The sequence below is a fragment of the Pseudophryne corroboree genome, chromosome 2 (genome assembly GCF_028390025.1).
Source record: "Pseudophryne corroboree isolate aPseCor3 chromosome 2, aPseCor3.hap2, whole genome shotgun sequence".
NCBI lineage: Eukaryota > Metazoa > Chordata > Amphibia > Anura > Myobatrachidae > Pseudophryne > Pseudophryne corroboree.
In genome coordinates, this window is record NC_086445.1 from 752,721,401 (window position 1) to 752,733,843 (window position 12,443).

At 47.0% G+C, this 12,443-nt stretch overlaps 1 protein-coding gene across 3 annotated transcripts in view; it reads right to left on the reverse strand.

The window, feature by feature from the left end:
* The window catches only part of CSDE1 (cold shock domain containing E1), a 281,875-nt gene that overhangs the window by 63,055 nt on the left and 206,377 nt on the right, over positions 1–12,443 (reverse strand). For all 3 annotated transcript variants that reach the window (XM_063955435.1, XM_063955436.1, XM_063955434.1), the window contains one exon: positions 4,624–4,734. In XM_063955435.1, coding sequence (XP_063811505.1) covers positions 4,624–4,734 — 111 coding nt within the window. The remainder of the gene's footprint in view (positions 1–4,623; positions 4,735–12,443) is intronic.

Sequence of the window (12,443 nt, forward strand, 5' to 3'; positions counted from 1 at the left end):
AACACGTAACACCTCCTTCATTGCCCTTAACGTGTGGCCCTAATGAGAAATACGTTTGTTTATTCACCGTCGACACTGTATTCAGTGTCCGTGTCTGTGTCTGTGTCGACCGACTGAGGTAAATGGGCGTTTTTAAAACCCCTGACGGTGTTTCTGAGACGCCTGGACCGGTCCTAATAGATTGTCGGCCGTCTCATGTCGTCAACCGACCTTGCAGCGTGTTGACATTCTCACGTAATTCTCTAAATAAGCCATCCATTCCGGTGTCGACTCCCTAGAGAGTGACATCACCATTACAGGCAATTTCTCCGCCTCCTCACCAACATCGTCCTCATACATGTCGACACACACGTACCGACACACAGCACACACACACCGGGAATGCTCTGACAGAGGACAGGACCCACTAGCCCTTTGGGGAGACAGAGGGAGAGTCTGCCAGCACACACCAAAAACGCTATAATTATATAGGGACAACCTTATATAAGTGTTTCTCCCTTATAGCATCTTTTATATATATACAATATCGCCAAAATCAGTGCCCCCCCTCTCTGTTTTAACCCTGTTTCTGTAGTGCAGTGCAGGGGAGAGCCTGGGAGCCTTCTCTCCAGCTTTTCTGTGAGAGAAAATGGCGCTGTGTGCTGAGGAGATAGGCCCCGCCCCTTTTTCGGCGGGCTCGTCTCCCGCTATTTTTGAAGTTAGGCAGGGGTTAAATATCTCCATATAGCCTCTGTGGGCTATATGTGAGGTATTTTTTGCCTCTAATAAGGTTTTTATTTGCCTCTCAGAGCGCCCCCCCCAGCGCTCTGCACCCTCAGTGACTGTTGTGTGAAGTGTGCTGAGAGGAAAATGGCGCACAGCTGCAGTGCTGTGCGCTACCTTTATGAAGACTCAGGAGTCTTCAGCCGCCGATTTTGGACCTCTTCTCTCTTCAGCGTCTGCAAGGGGGCCGGCGGCGCGGCTCCGGTGACCATCCAGGCTGTACCTGTGATCGTCCCTCTGGAGCTAGTGTCCAGTAGCCAAGCAGCAAATCCACTCTGCACGCAGGTGAGTTCACTACTTCTCCCCTAAGTCCCTCGTTGCAGTGATCCTGTTGCCAGCAGGACTCACTGTAAAGTAAAAAACCTAAGCTAAACTTTCTCTAAGCAGCTCTTTAGGAGAGCCACCTAGATTGCACCCTTCTCGTTCGGGCACAAAATCTAACTGGAGTCTGGAGGAGGGTCATGGGGGGAGGAGCCAGTGCACACCACCTGATCTGGTAAAAGCTTTACTTTTTTGTGCCCTGTCTCCTGCGGAGCCGCTATTCCCCATGGTCCTTTCAGGAACCCCAGCATCCACTTAGGACGATAGAGAAATACTTTTTTCTGGACTGTATCCAGAATCATACCCAGGAACAGTAGACGTGTCGTCGGAAACAGCTGTGACTTTGGGATATTCAGAATCCAGCCGTGCCGGTGCAGCACTTCCTGAGATAGTGCTACTCCCACCAACAACTGTTCCTTGGACCTCGCCTTTATTAGGAGATCGTCCAAGTACGGGATAATTAAAACTCCCTTTTTTCGAAGGAGTATCATCATTTCCGCCATAACCTTGGTAAATACCCTCGGTGCCGTGGACAGTCCAAACGGCAGCGTCTGGAATTGGTAATGGCAATCCTGTACCACAAATCTGAGGTACTCCTGGTGAGGATGGTAAATGGGGACATGCAAGTAAGCATCCTTGATGTCCAGGGATACCATGTAATCCCCCTCCTCCAGGCTTGCAATAACCGCCCTGAGCGATTCCATCTTGAACTTGAATTTTTTTTATGTATGTGTTCAAGGATTTCAAATTTAGAATGGGTCTCACCGAACCGTCCGGTTTCGGCACCACAAATAGTGTGGAATAGTAACCCCGGCCTTGTTGAAGTAGGGGTACCTTGATTATCACCTGCTGGGAATACAGCTTGTGAATTGCCGCTAGCACCGCCTCCCTGTCCGAGGGAGCAATCGGCAAGGCAGATTTTAGGAACCGGTGGGGTGGAGACGCCTCGAATTCCAGTTTGTACCCTTGAGATACTATTTGAAGGATCCAGGGATCCACCTGTGAGCGAGCCCACTGATCGCTGAATTTCTTGAGGCGGCCCCCCACCGTACCTGGCTCCTTTCTGGGTCCGAAAGGACTGAACCTGATAAAACGGCACCTTCTTAGGCTGTGAGGGGACATGGGGTAAAAATGCTGAATTCCCAGACGTTGCTGTGGAAACTAGGTCCGAGAGACCATCCCCAAATAATTCCTCACCTTTATAAGGCAAAACTTCCATGTGCCTTTTAGAATCTGCATCTCCTGTCCACTGGCGAGTCCATAAGCCTCTCCTAGCAGAAATGGACAATGCACTTACTTTTGATGCCAGCCGGCAGATTTCCCTCTGTGCATCTCTCATTTATAAGACTGAGTCTTTGATATGGTCTATGGTTAACAGGATCGTGTCTCTGTCTAGTGTGTCAATATTCTCTGACAGTTTATCTGACCACGCAGCGGCAGCACTGCACATCCATGCTGACGCAATAGCTGGCCTAAGTATAATGCCTGAGTGTGTGTATACAGACTTCAGGATCGCCTCCTGCTTTCTATCAGCAGGTTCCTTGAGGGCGGCCGTATCCGGAGACGGTGGTGCCACCTTTTTAGACAAACGTGTGAGCGCTTTATCCACCCTAGGGAAAGGGAACGCCATTAGTACCTTCTTAGGAATTACCAATTTTTTATCAGGGAAAAGCCACGCTTCTTCACACACTTCATTTAATTCATCTGATGGGGGAAAAACTACGGGTAGTTTTTTCTCCCCAAACATAATACCCTTTTTAGTGGTACCTGTATTTATATCAGAAATGTGTAACATCTCTTTCATTGCCTCAATCATGCAGTGAATGGCCTTAGTGGGCATCAGGTTAGACTCATCGTCATCGACACTGGTGTCAGTATCAGTGTCGACATCTGCGTCTGCGGTCTGATGTAGCGGGCGTTTCAGAGCCCCTGATGACCTTTGAGACGCCTGGACAGGCACAAGCTGAGAAGTCGGCTGTCCCACATTTGGCATGTCGTCAAATTTCTTATGTAAAGAGTCTATACGTGCACTCATTTCTTTCCATAAGCACATCCACTCAGGTGTCTGCCCCGCAGGGGGTGACATCCCTCCTAAAGGCATCTGCTCAGTCTCCACCTCATTATCCTCATCAAACATGTCGACACAGCCGCACCGACACACAGCCCACACACAGGGAATGCTCTAACAGAGGACAGGACCCACAAAAGCCCTTTGGGGGGACAGAGTGAGAGTATGCCAGCACACACCAGAGCGCTATATAATGCAGGGACTAACTGAGTTATGTCCCCTATAGCAGCTTTTTCTATATAACTGTATATTGCGCCTAAATTTAGTGCCCCCCCCCCCCCCCCCTCTCTTTTTTACCCTTTTCTGTAGTGTAGACTGCAGGGGAGAGCCAGGAAGCTTCCTTCCAGCGAAGCTGTGAGGGAGAAATGGCGCCAGTGTGCTGAAGGAGATAGCTCCGCCCCTTTTCCGCTGCCTATTCTCCCGCTTTTTTCTGGATTCTGGCAGGGGTATTTACCACATATATAGCCTCTGTGGCTATATATTGTATTTTTGCCAGCCAAGGTGTATTTATTGCTTCTCAGGGCGCCGCCGACGCCCCCCCACCTCCCCCCCCCCAGCGCCCTGCACCCTCAGTGACCGGAGTGTGAAGTGTGTGTGAGGAGCAATGGCGCACAGCTGCAGTGCTGTGCGCTACCTTGGTGAAGACTGATGTCTTCTGCCGCCGCTTTTCCGGACCTCTTCTTGCTTCTGGCTCTGTAAGGGGGACGGCGGCGCGGCTCCGGGACCGAACACCAAGGACTGGGCCTGCGGTCGATCCCTCTGGAGCTAATGGTGTCCAGTAGCCTAAGAAGCCCAAGCTGGCTGCAAGCAGGCAGGTTCGCTTCTTCTCCCCTTAGTCCCTCGCTGCAGTGAGCCTGTTGCCAGCAGGTCTCACTGAAAATAAAAAACCTAATTTCTATACTCTCTCTCTAAAGGCTCAGGAGAGCCCCTAGTGTGCATCCAACCTCGGCCGGGCACAAAATCTAACTGAGGCTTGGAGGAGGGTCATAGTGGGAGGAGCCAGTGCACACCAGGTAGTCATAATTCTTTCTAGAGTGCCCAGCCTCCTTCGGAGCCCGCTATTCCCCATGGTCCTTACGGAGTTCCCAGCATCCACTAGGACGTCAGAGAAACATGTTCATAGCATCTGCTTTGTGACACACAGGAAGTCTGCTTCAGACTCTGTATTCAGTGACTAGTCCGCAAAGGAAGATGGGAGCTACAGGACAGGCAAGTGCTATTTTACATTGCGCTAAAGTTAAATATTTAATTTTAAACTATGATTAAATCTACTAGCTAAAGAACTCCTGTTACAACTGTATCCTCTAAACACCACACTAGAGATTTTTGCACAATGAAGTGAAGATTTCTGTCCTTTCTATTTCCAGTATGATCTCATTTTTGATGTTCTGTATCATTGAGTCTCACTAATATAAACTGCAAACACATTAGCTGCAAATGGTGCAATTTTACTTGAAATTAAAGTCAGTCACCTTGTCTCCAACTTGGGGTGCAGGCGGCGATCCCTCCAGATCCTTGAGATGATAGGACACTGTAAGTCTGATGCCACAATCTTCATAAGAGATGATTCCCTCTTCACCCTCCTAAAAGTACAAGGAATTCACAATGCAAGACATTTTTTTCACTTGTTACCATCAAGTTTATTAGAACAAATGTTGTGGAGATGTAAATAAACAAGCTTAATGCAATTCTACACAGACTAAAAATGATCAGCCAGCACTTGTATACCACAGTACATTAAATATATATGGATTCATACACCAGCATCATCTCCCCACTCCAAGCAGTGCTGCAGGCCAGGACCTGGTGACAAGACTGCACCTCTAAGATATGAGGTAGTGCCTGACAGACTGTTCTCTTCACAGCCACACCTTTCATTGCAAGATCTCAAAGCAGCTGCAAGCTTTGGTAGCATAAGTTAAAACATATATGGATGGTAACTGACAGATTAGGATGCCCATTTGTACGAGAAATGTGCAGGACTGTGGCATTGGTGGGAAACAGGGACACCTGAAGAGTACTGGCAAAAAACAATTTCAATAATCATGGGGGAGGATGCACTGGGGCGGGTAAAGGTATTTGAATTCTGCACAAAATTATGAAAGCTCCTCCACCAGAGAGCCTCAGTATGAACCAATATCCAAAAGTTAGGGTAGAGAAAACAATTCTCCAATATGTAACTATTAAATCATTAATAGTGTATACTAGCATACCCTGACAGTTTTAGCAGGCCCTAATCGCAAACATGGCAATGCAAGCTCGGATGTATAGTTCCACAGTAGCTGGAGGGCCGCGTGATGAATACCCCTGGTGGTGGGACTACAGCAGTGTATACCAATGGAATCGGAGACATAGATTTAACCCAAGTAGGAAAGTCCCATTTATCAGACAATTGGGGAAGCACTGTGACCTTCCAAAGCTGCCCCTAAAGGGATGGTACACTCTAAAAATAGATGGGCCAAACCTTCCAAGTCAAATTCGACTCTGGTGAAGTTCTGTACTGCACAAGATACACACTTATTTGGCAGAAAAAGGGTAAATATACACCGAGTGGCCAAATTATTATGACCACCAGGCGATTTTATGCAAAGTAGCAATTCAGCAGATGCTGCCGACATAGGATGTCTGACACTGTATGAAAACCTGATGCAAAGCTATGCAGAAACTAATGGAGCGCATCACTCCTAAAATAATGGGTGAACATAATGTGATGGACTAGGAACATAGAACGATTGTTGAAGCTTGCAGCAGCACGAGCATTAGTTAAGTGGCTGCACAAGTAACTTAATCAAGGACGCCAGTTGTAAAAGTATACAAAGAAAACCAGCAGATGAAAAACTAGATCCGAGTACAAGGATTTTGTCATAAAGAGCTACTGGATGCTCAAGCAGAATGTAGAGTGGGCAGACTTGTTCAGTCCCACAGATGAGCAACACTGCATCAAATTATGGATAATGTCAATTAAGTACCAATTCAGATGACCTCCTAATAAACAGTTTGTTAACATTACATCACATAGGCTACAGAACCAGAAGGTCTGCCTGTACGCCATTGCTATCTGCTGCAATCATCATGAAATGCCTTCAGTTTGCTCATTAACTGGATAGTAAATGACTGGAAACATGTGGTCTGAAGAATCATGTTTTCAGTTACACCATGTAGATGGTATGGTGAGAATATGGGGACAATACTACAAAACCGCAAAAAAGCAGGGATCCTTCTTGCATCACCACATTTGGGTTAATATTCGCCAAGAAACCAAAATTAGGCCAGACCATATCCAGTAAAATAAGGAAAAGTAAGAATACTAAATATCTTCAATTGGGTGGAATTTCAACATGGGTTGAAAAACGTGTGTGTACAACTTTGTCCTCAGCTCTGAAATGCTAACCAGTAGTGGTGGATGCAGCCCCTGGTCTGCAGTGCTGACCACACATTACAGCATGTATAAACAGGCAGGGGGCACGCCCTGTCAGCTTTAGAATGTCCTAATTGCAAACCTGTAGTAGAACATGTTGGGATGTTTAGTTCCACAGCAGCTGGAAGGCCACATGTTGCACACTTTGTTTAATACAACTTCACTGGTGTCTAAAACTACTGCCTCCTGGCTTGAGGAGGGGGGGGGGGGGGGGAGGGGGGGCTTGTGTGAGTAAAAAGCTACCTTGACAGATCTACAACAATTTTAAGACAATGACTTTTCCTGCAGTCAGGAGCCACTAGGATGAGAATACGACCCCTCTTATTTTTTGAGAATCCAAGGAAGCATAGGTATGGGAAGAATGTGGTACATTTGTTGCAAATTCCAGAGAAAATTGTGTCCACCAGAAACACCTATTTCTGGATCGGATACAAAAGGTTTATCTTTATAGATCACCCTATCACGACTGATTCAACCTTTCCTCCATAAAATAAGAGGATTTTAATTACCTACCGGTAAATCCTTTTCTCTTAGTCCACAGGGGATACTGGGAACACTGAATTACGATGGGTATAGATGGGGACCAAAGGAGACCGTGCACTTCAACAGGGTGTGCTGGCTCCTCCCCTCTATGCCCTCCCTCACAGCTCAGTCTAGGAAAAATGTGTACGAAGGAGAAGACATACTTGAGAGGAGGAAACATAAGACACGAGTGGTGAGAGTAATGAACCAGAACACAGCAACAACAAAACTAGCAACCGCTAGTGAAACCAGAAAACAGCTGAAATTAACGACTTCACACAAGAACAAGAACTTGCAGGAAAGTGAAGCACAGAAGCGGGCACCCAGTATCCCTTATAGCAGGCATATCCAAACTGCGGCCCTCCAGCTGTTGTGAAACTACATATCCCAGCATGCCCTGACACAGTTTTGCTGTCCGAGAATGCTAAAGCTGTGTCAGGGCATGCTGGGATGTGTAGTTTCTCAACAGCTGGAGGGCCACAGTTTGGACATGACTGCCTTATGGACTACGAGAAAAGGATTTACCAGTAGGCATTTAAAATCCTCTTTTCTCCTTCATCCATAAGGGATACTGGGAATACTGAATTACGATGGAGACGTCCCAAAGCTCTCAGAACAGGTGGGAACGTGCTGAGACGCCTGCAACAGTATTTCCAAACTGGACATCCTCCGCGGCCAGGGTAACAAACCTGTAGAACTTGACAAACGTGTTTGTCCCCGACCGGGTAGTGACCGGCATTGTTGCAAAGCAAAGACACCACAGGCAGCCGCCCAGGAAGAACCCACAGACCCTGGTAGAGTGGGCCTGGACAGACCTAGGAACAGGCAAGGCCACCGAAGCGTACCCTAATCCAACGGGCGATGGATTGCTTGGAAGCAGAAAATAGGATTTTGGTACTTACCAGGTAAATCCTTTTCTTTTCGATATGGACGGCTTTAGCAGAACCAGGGCACTGAATATTTAAATTTAGTAACTCTCCTCCCCTCCATATTCCCAGAGTACCTCAGTGTTTTTTACTGAGCCGAAGAGCGATAGAGAGGTCGACAATGGAGAATTACATATAACATAACGGACAACAATAAAGTTGACACATAACGTAACTGACAACTAAACAGTTGACACCATAACCGATAGAACTTGATAATTTGAACCAGTCGGTGAGAGTGTGTTACCATAAGATCCCCTGAACTTACCACAAACCGGGTAAACTGCTCTGGGTGGGCGTCCAGTGCCCCCTATGGACTCAAAGAAAAGGATTTACCTGGTAAGTACCAAAATCCTATTTTCTTTTTCATCCTCTAGGGGTCACTGGAGTACTCTTGGGACGTACCAAAGCTTCCCCTGTGGGCGGGAGAGCTGTTTGGCACCTGTAAGACTAGGCGGCCAAAGCTAGAAGCTGATGCCGCAAACGTATCAAACTTGTAAAAGCGCACAAACGTGTGCACTGATGACCATGTAGCTGCACGGCAAAGCTGCGTCGTAGAAGCTCCACGACCAGCCGCCCCTTACTGATGTAGGCGGCTGTAACCTAGCATGAAGGTAAGCCTGACGTATAGTCAGTTTTATCCATCTGGATAAGGTCTGCTTAGAAGCTGGCCAACCCATCTTGGCAGCATCATAGAGAACAAACAACGTATCCGTCTTACGAACTGTAGACGTTCGGGATACATAAAAGCGTAATGCGCGTACCACATCCAGAGTTCCAGACTGTCCTGTTAACACAGGAACTACTATTGGTGGATTGATGTGAAAAGATGACACTACCTTTGGTAAGAAAGCGGGATTCTTCCGAAGTTCCGCTCTGTCATCATGAAAAACCAAATACGGTGGCTTGCATGACAAGGCACCCAAATCTGAAACACGCCTTGCCGAAGCAAAGGCTAGGAAAAAAATTGTTTTCCAAGTGAGAAACTTAATATCCACTTGTTGTAAGGGTTAAAAATATGAAGACTGTAAGAAATCTAAAACCAGATTCAAGTCCCATGGCGCTGTAGGTGGAATGAATGGAGGCTGTACTCTGAGGACACCTTGCAGAAAGGTGTGTACAGACGGCAATAGAGCCAATCGTCTTTGAAAGTAAATTGACAAAGCAGAGACCTTCACCTTTAGTGTAGATAAACGCAGTTCTCCATCTAACCCAGTCTGTAGAAATAACAAAAGACGGGATAACTTGAAAGATGATGTCGGAAACTTCCGAGCTTCACACCAACCTATATAGGCACGCCAAATTCTGTAATAATGAGCTGCCGTAACTGGCTTCCTAGCTCGTAACATGGTTGTTATAACCGATTCTGGAATGCCCTCTCTTCTTAAGAGGGCGGTCTCAACAGCCACCCCGTCAAACGCAGCCGTGCTAAATCGGGGTAAAGGAACGGACCCTTTTGTAACAAGTCCGGACGTAGTGGGAGCGGCCAAGGATCGTCTGCGAGTAATCCGCGGAGATCCGAGAACCAAGCTCTCCGAGGCCAATGAGGCGCCACTAGTATGACTCTGGCGGACTCTCTTTTGATCCGTTTTAGCAACAGAGGGAGCAGCGGAAACGGTGGAAACAGATACACGAGGCTGTACGGCCACGCGATTGTGAGAGCATCCACCGCCACTGCCTTTGGATCTCTCGTTCTGGACACATACTGGGGCGTTTGGGGATTGTGGCGAGATGCCATCAGGTCCACTTAAGGGTAACCCCACCTTTGGACCAACATGTGAAACACTTCTGGATTTAATGCCCATTTTCCTGGATGAAAATCCCGACGACTGAGATAATCCGCCTCCCGGTTGTCCACTCCCGGAATGAACACTGCAGACAATATCACTTGGTGATGCTCGGGCCAAATGAGGATTCGAGCTACTTCCCGCATTGCCATGTGGCTTCTCGTTCCTCTTTGTTTGTTAATGTACGCGACCGCCGTCGCGTTGTCTGACTGCACCTGGACAGTCTGAGACCGGAGCATGTGCACTACTTGTCGTAGCCCATTGTAAATTACCTGGAGTTCCAGGACATTTAGAGACCGCAATCTTTCGTGATCTGCCCAGAGACCCTGGAGCTGACAATTTTGAACCACAGCTCCCCAACCTCCGAGACTCGCGTCAGTCGTTAAAATTATCCAATTCCAGGCGTCGAACCGTTTCCCTGCGGTTAAATTGTGTACTTTGAGCCACCAGAGTAGAGATACTCTGGTCCGTGGCGACAACCTCACCCCGTGGTGAATCTGCAGATGCGAGCCCGACCACTGTGCGAGCACATCCAGTTGAAAAAGGACACAAGTGAAATCTTCCGACCTGAAGCGCTTCGAAAGCCACCACCATTGTGCCTAAGAGTACTCCAGTGACCCCTAGTGGATGAAAAAGAAAGACCTTTCTTGCGAGCGTCAGAGTACAAACAAGGAATCCAAATATCGGACAGTCGCAGTCATCTTTATGTAAATCCTCAGGACGCCTTTAGAGAGGCTGTGGCCGTAGCTGCCGGAACCACAATAGGCTGATTTACGTGGTTCGGCAGAAACTGTTGATGAGTTCTGAGTTCTGCCCTGTCTGCATGAAAGACCAGGTAGGGACTCCTACAGGACAAAGCAACCAGCTCTAAAACCTGCCTAGCGAAAGCCAAGGCTAAGAGCATCACAGTCTTCCACATGAGGAATTTGTCTTCCACTGACATCAGACGCAAACCAGGAGGAATGTAGGAATGTCAGAACCATGTTGAGATCCCAAGGAGCTGTGGGCAGCACAAAGGGAGATTGAATATGCAGGACAGCCTGCAGGAACATAATGAGGGCCAATTCCCACTTTGTCAGGCGTGCTGCAGTAACATGTTTTGTTTTTTGGCAGGTAAGCAGGGCTGCTACGGTATGGGGAACATAAACTTTTAGATTACAGCCCAATACAATGTATGCTGACTTGTCTACCAGCAATGCAGCTGCTGCTATGGCTCGCAGGCAAACAGGTAGGCCACGTGCTACTGGGTTTAATTGGGCACTGTAATAAGCAACAGGTTTTTGCTTTTCCCCATGAAACTGTGTAAGGACACCTGTGGCATGGCCTAGGTGTTCACGACAAAAGAGAGAAAATACTTGTTTATAGTTAGGCAGCCCCAGAGCAGGGGCCGCTGTCAGGTCATCTTTAAGTTGTTGAAATGACATAGCTGTTTGTTTTGTATGTATGAGGGGCTCTGGTACAGAAGCCTTGGTTAGCTTATACAAGGGTGCAGTTAGCTGTGAGTAGTTAGGTACCCAGTTTTTACAGTAACCCACCATTCCTAGGAAACCCCTTAGCTTTTTTTTTGTTGATGGGCAACCTTATGTTTTGGATGGCTGCAATCCTATCTGGGGACAGGTGTTTGAGGCCTTCAGATAAACAGTGGCCTATATATGACACCTTTGTTTGACATAGTTGCAATTTGTTTTTTGGACACCTTGTGTCCATTTGTTGCAAGGAACCTTAAAAGCTCAGCTGTGTCTTTAAGTGAGGTTTTAAAATTTGGGGAACAAAGTAACAAATTGTCTACATACTGAATTAATGTAGATCCACCTGGTAGGATGAGTTTTTTGAAGATTTTCCGCAAGGGACTGGCTAAATATTGTAGGAGAATGGAGATATTCCTGCACCATCCTTGTCCAGGTGTACTGGTTACCCCTATAGGTAAATGCAAAAAGGTACTAACTGTCTGGATGTATTGGTATGGAGAAAAATGCTGAACACAGATTAACCACTGAAAAATAAGTGCTGTCTGCGGGAATCTGCATTAATATGGTAGCTGGGTTTGGTACCACTGGGTGCAAGGGTTCAACGATTACATTAATTGCCCTTAGGTCCTGAACTAAGCGATAACCACGCCCATTACTTTTTGTTACAGGGAAGATGGGCGTATTGGCCTGGCTCTGGGTTTTAACCAACTATTGGTTTTAACCAATTACTGTTGTAGTAATTCTTGGATTACTGGGAACACCCCCTGTTCAGCTTTTGGCTTTAAGGGGTATTGTGGTCTACTGGGAATTACTGCTCCTGCTTTGTGCTTGACTTTTATTGGTGGGGCATTTAGGATTTTTTCCACATTGGAGCCCGTGGTCCACAGCTGGTCTGGAATTGTTGATAACATTTCAGACACTTCAGGGAGGAGTACACCCAAGGTATTCAGTTTTACCCTTTCTGTAGAAGGAGGGTCACTGAGCAGTGCATCGGTGACCAAGTCTTTGTTGGAATTTGGTACCTGTAGGTATACCCCATCTGGAGTGCAAAATACTGAGCATCCCAATTTACACAGTAAATCCCTCCCCAATAAATTTGTGGGGGCATCAGCTGCTAACAAGAAGGAGTGGTTACTTGTTAAGGGTCCAACTGTTACTTTTACATCTTGT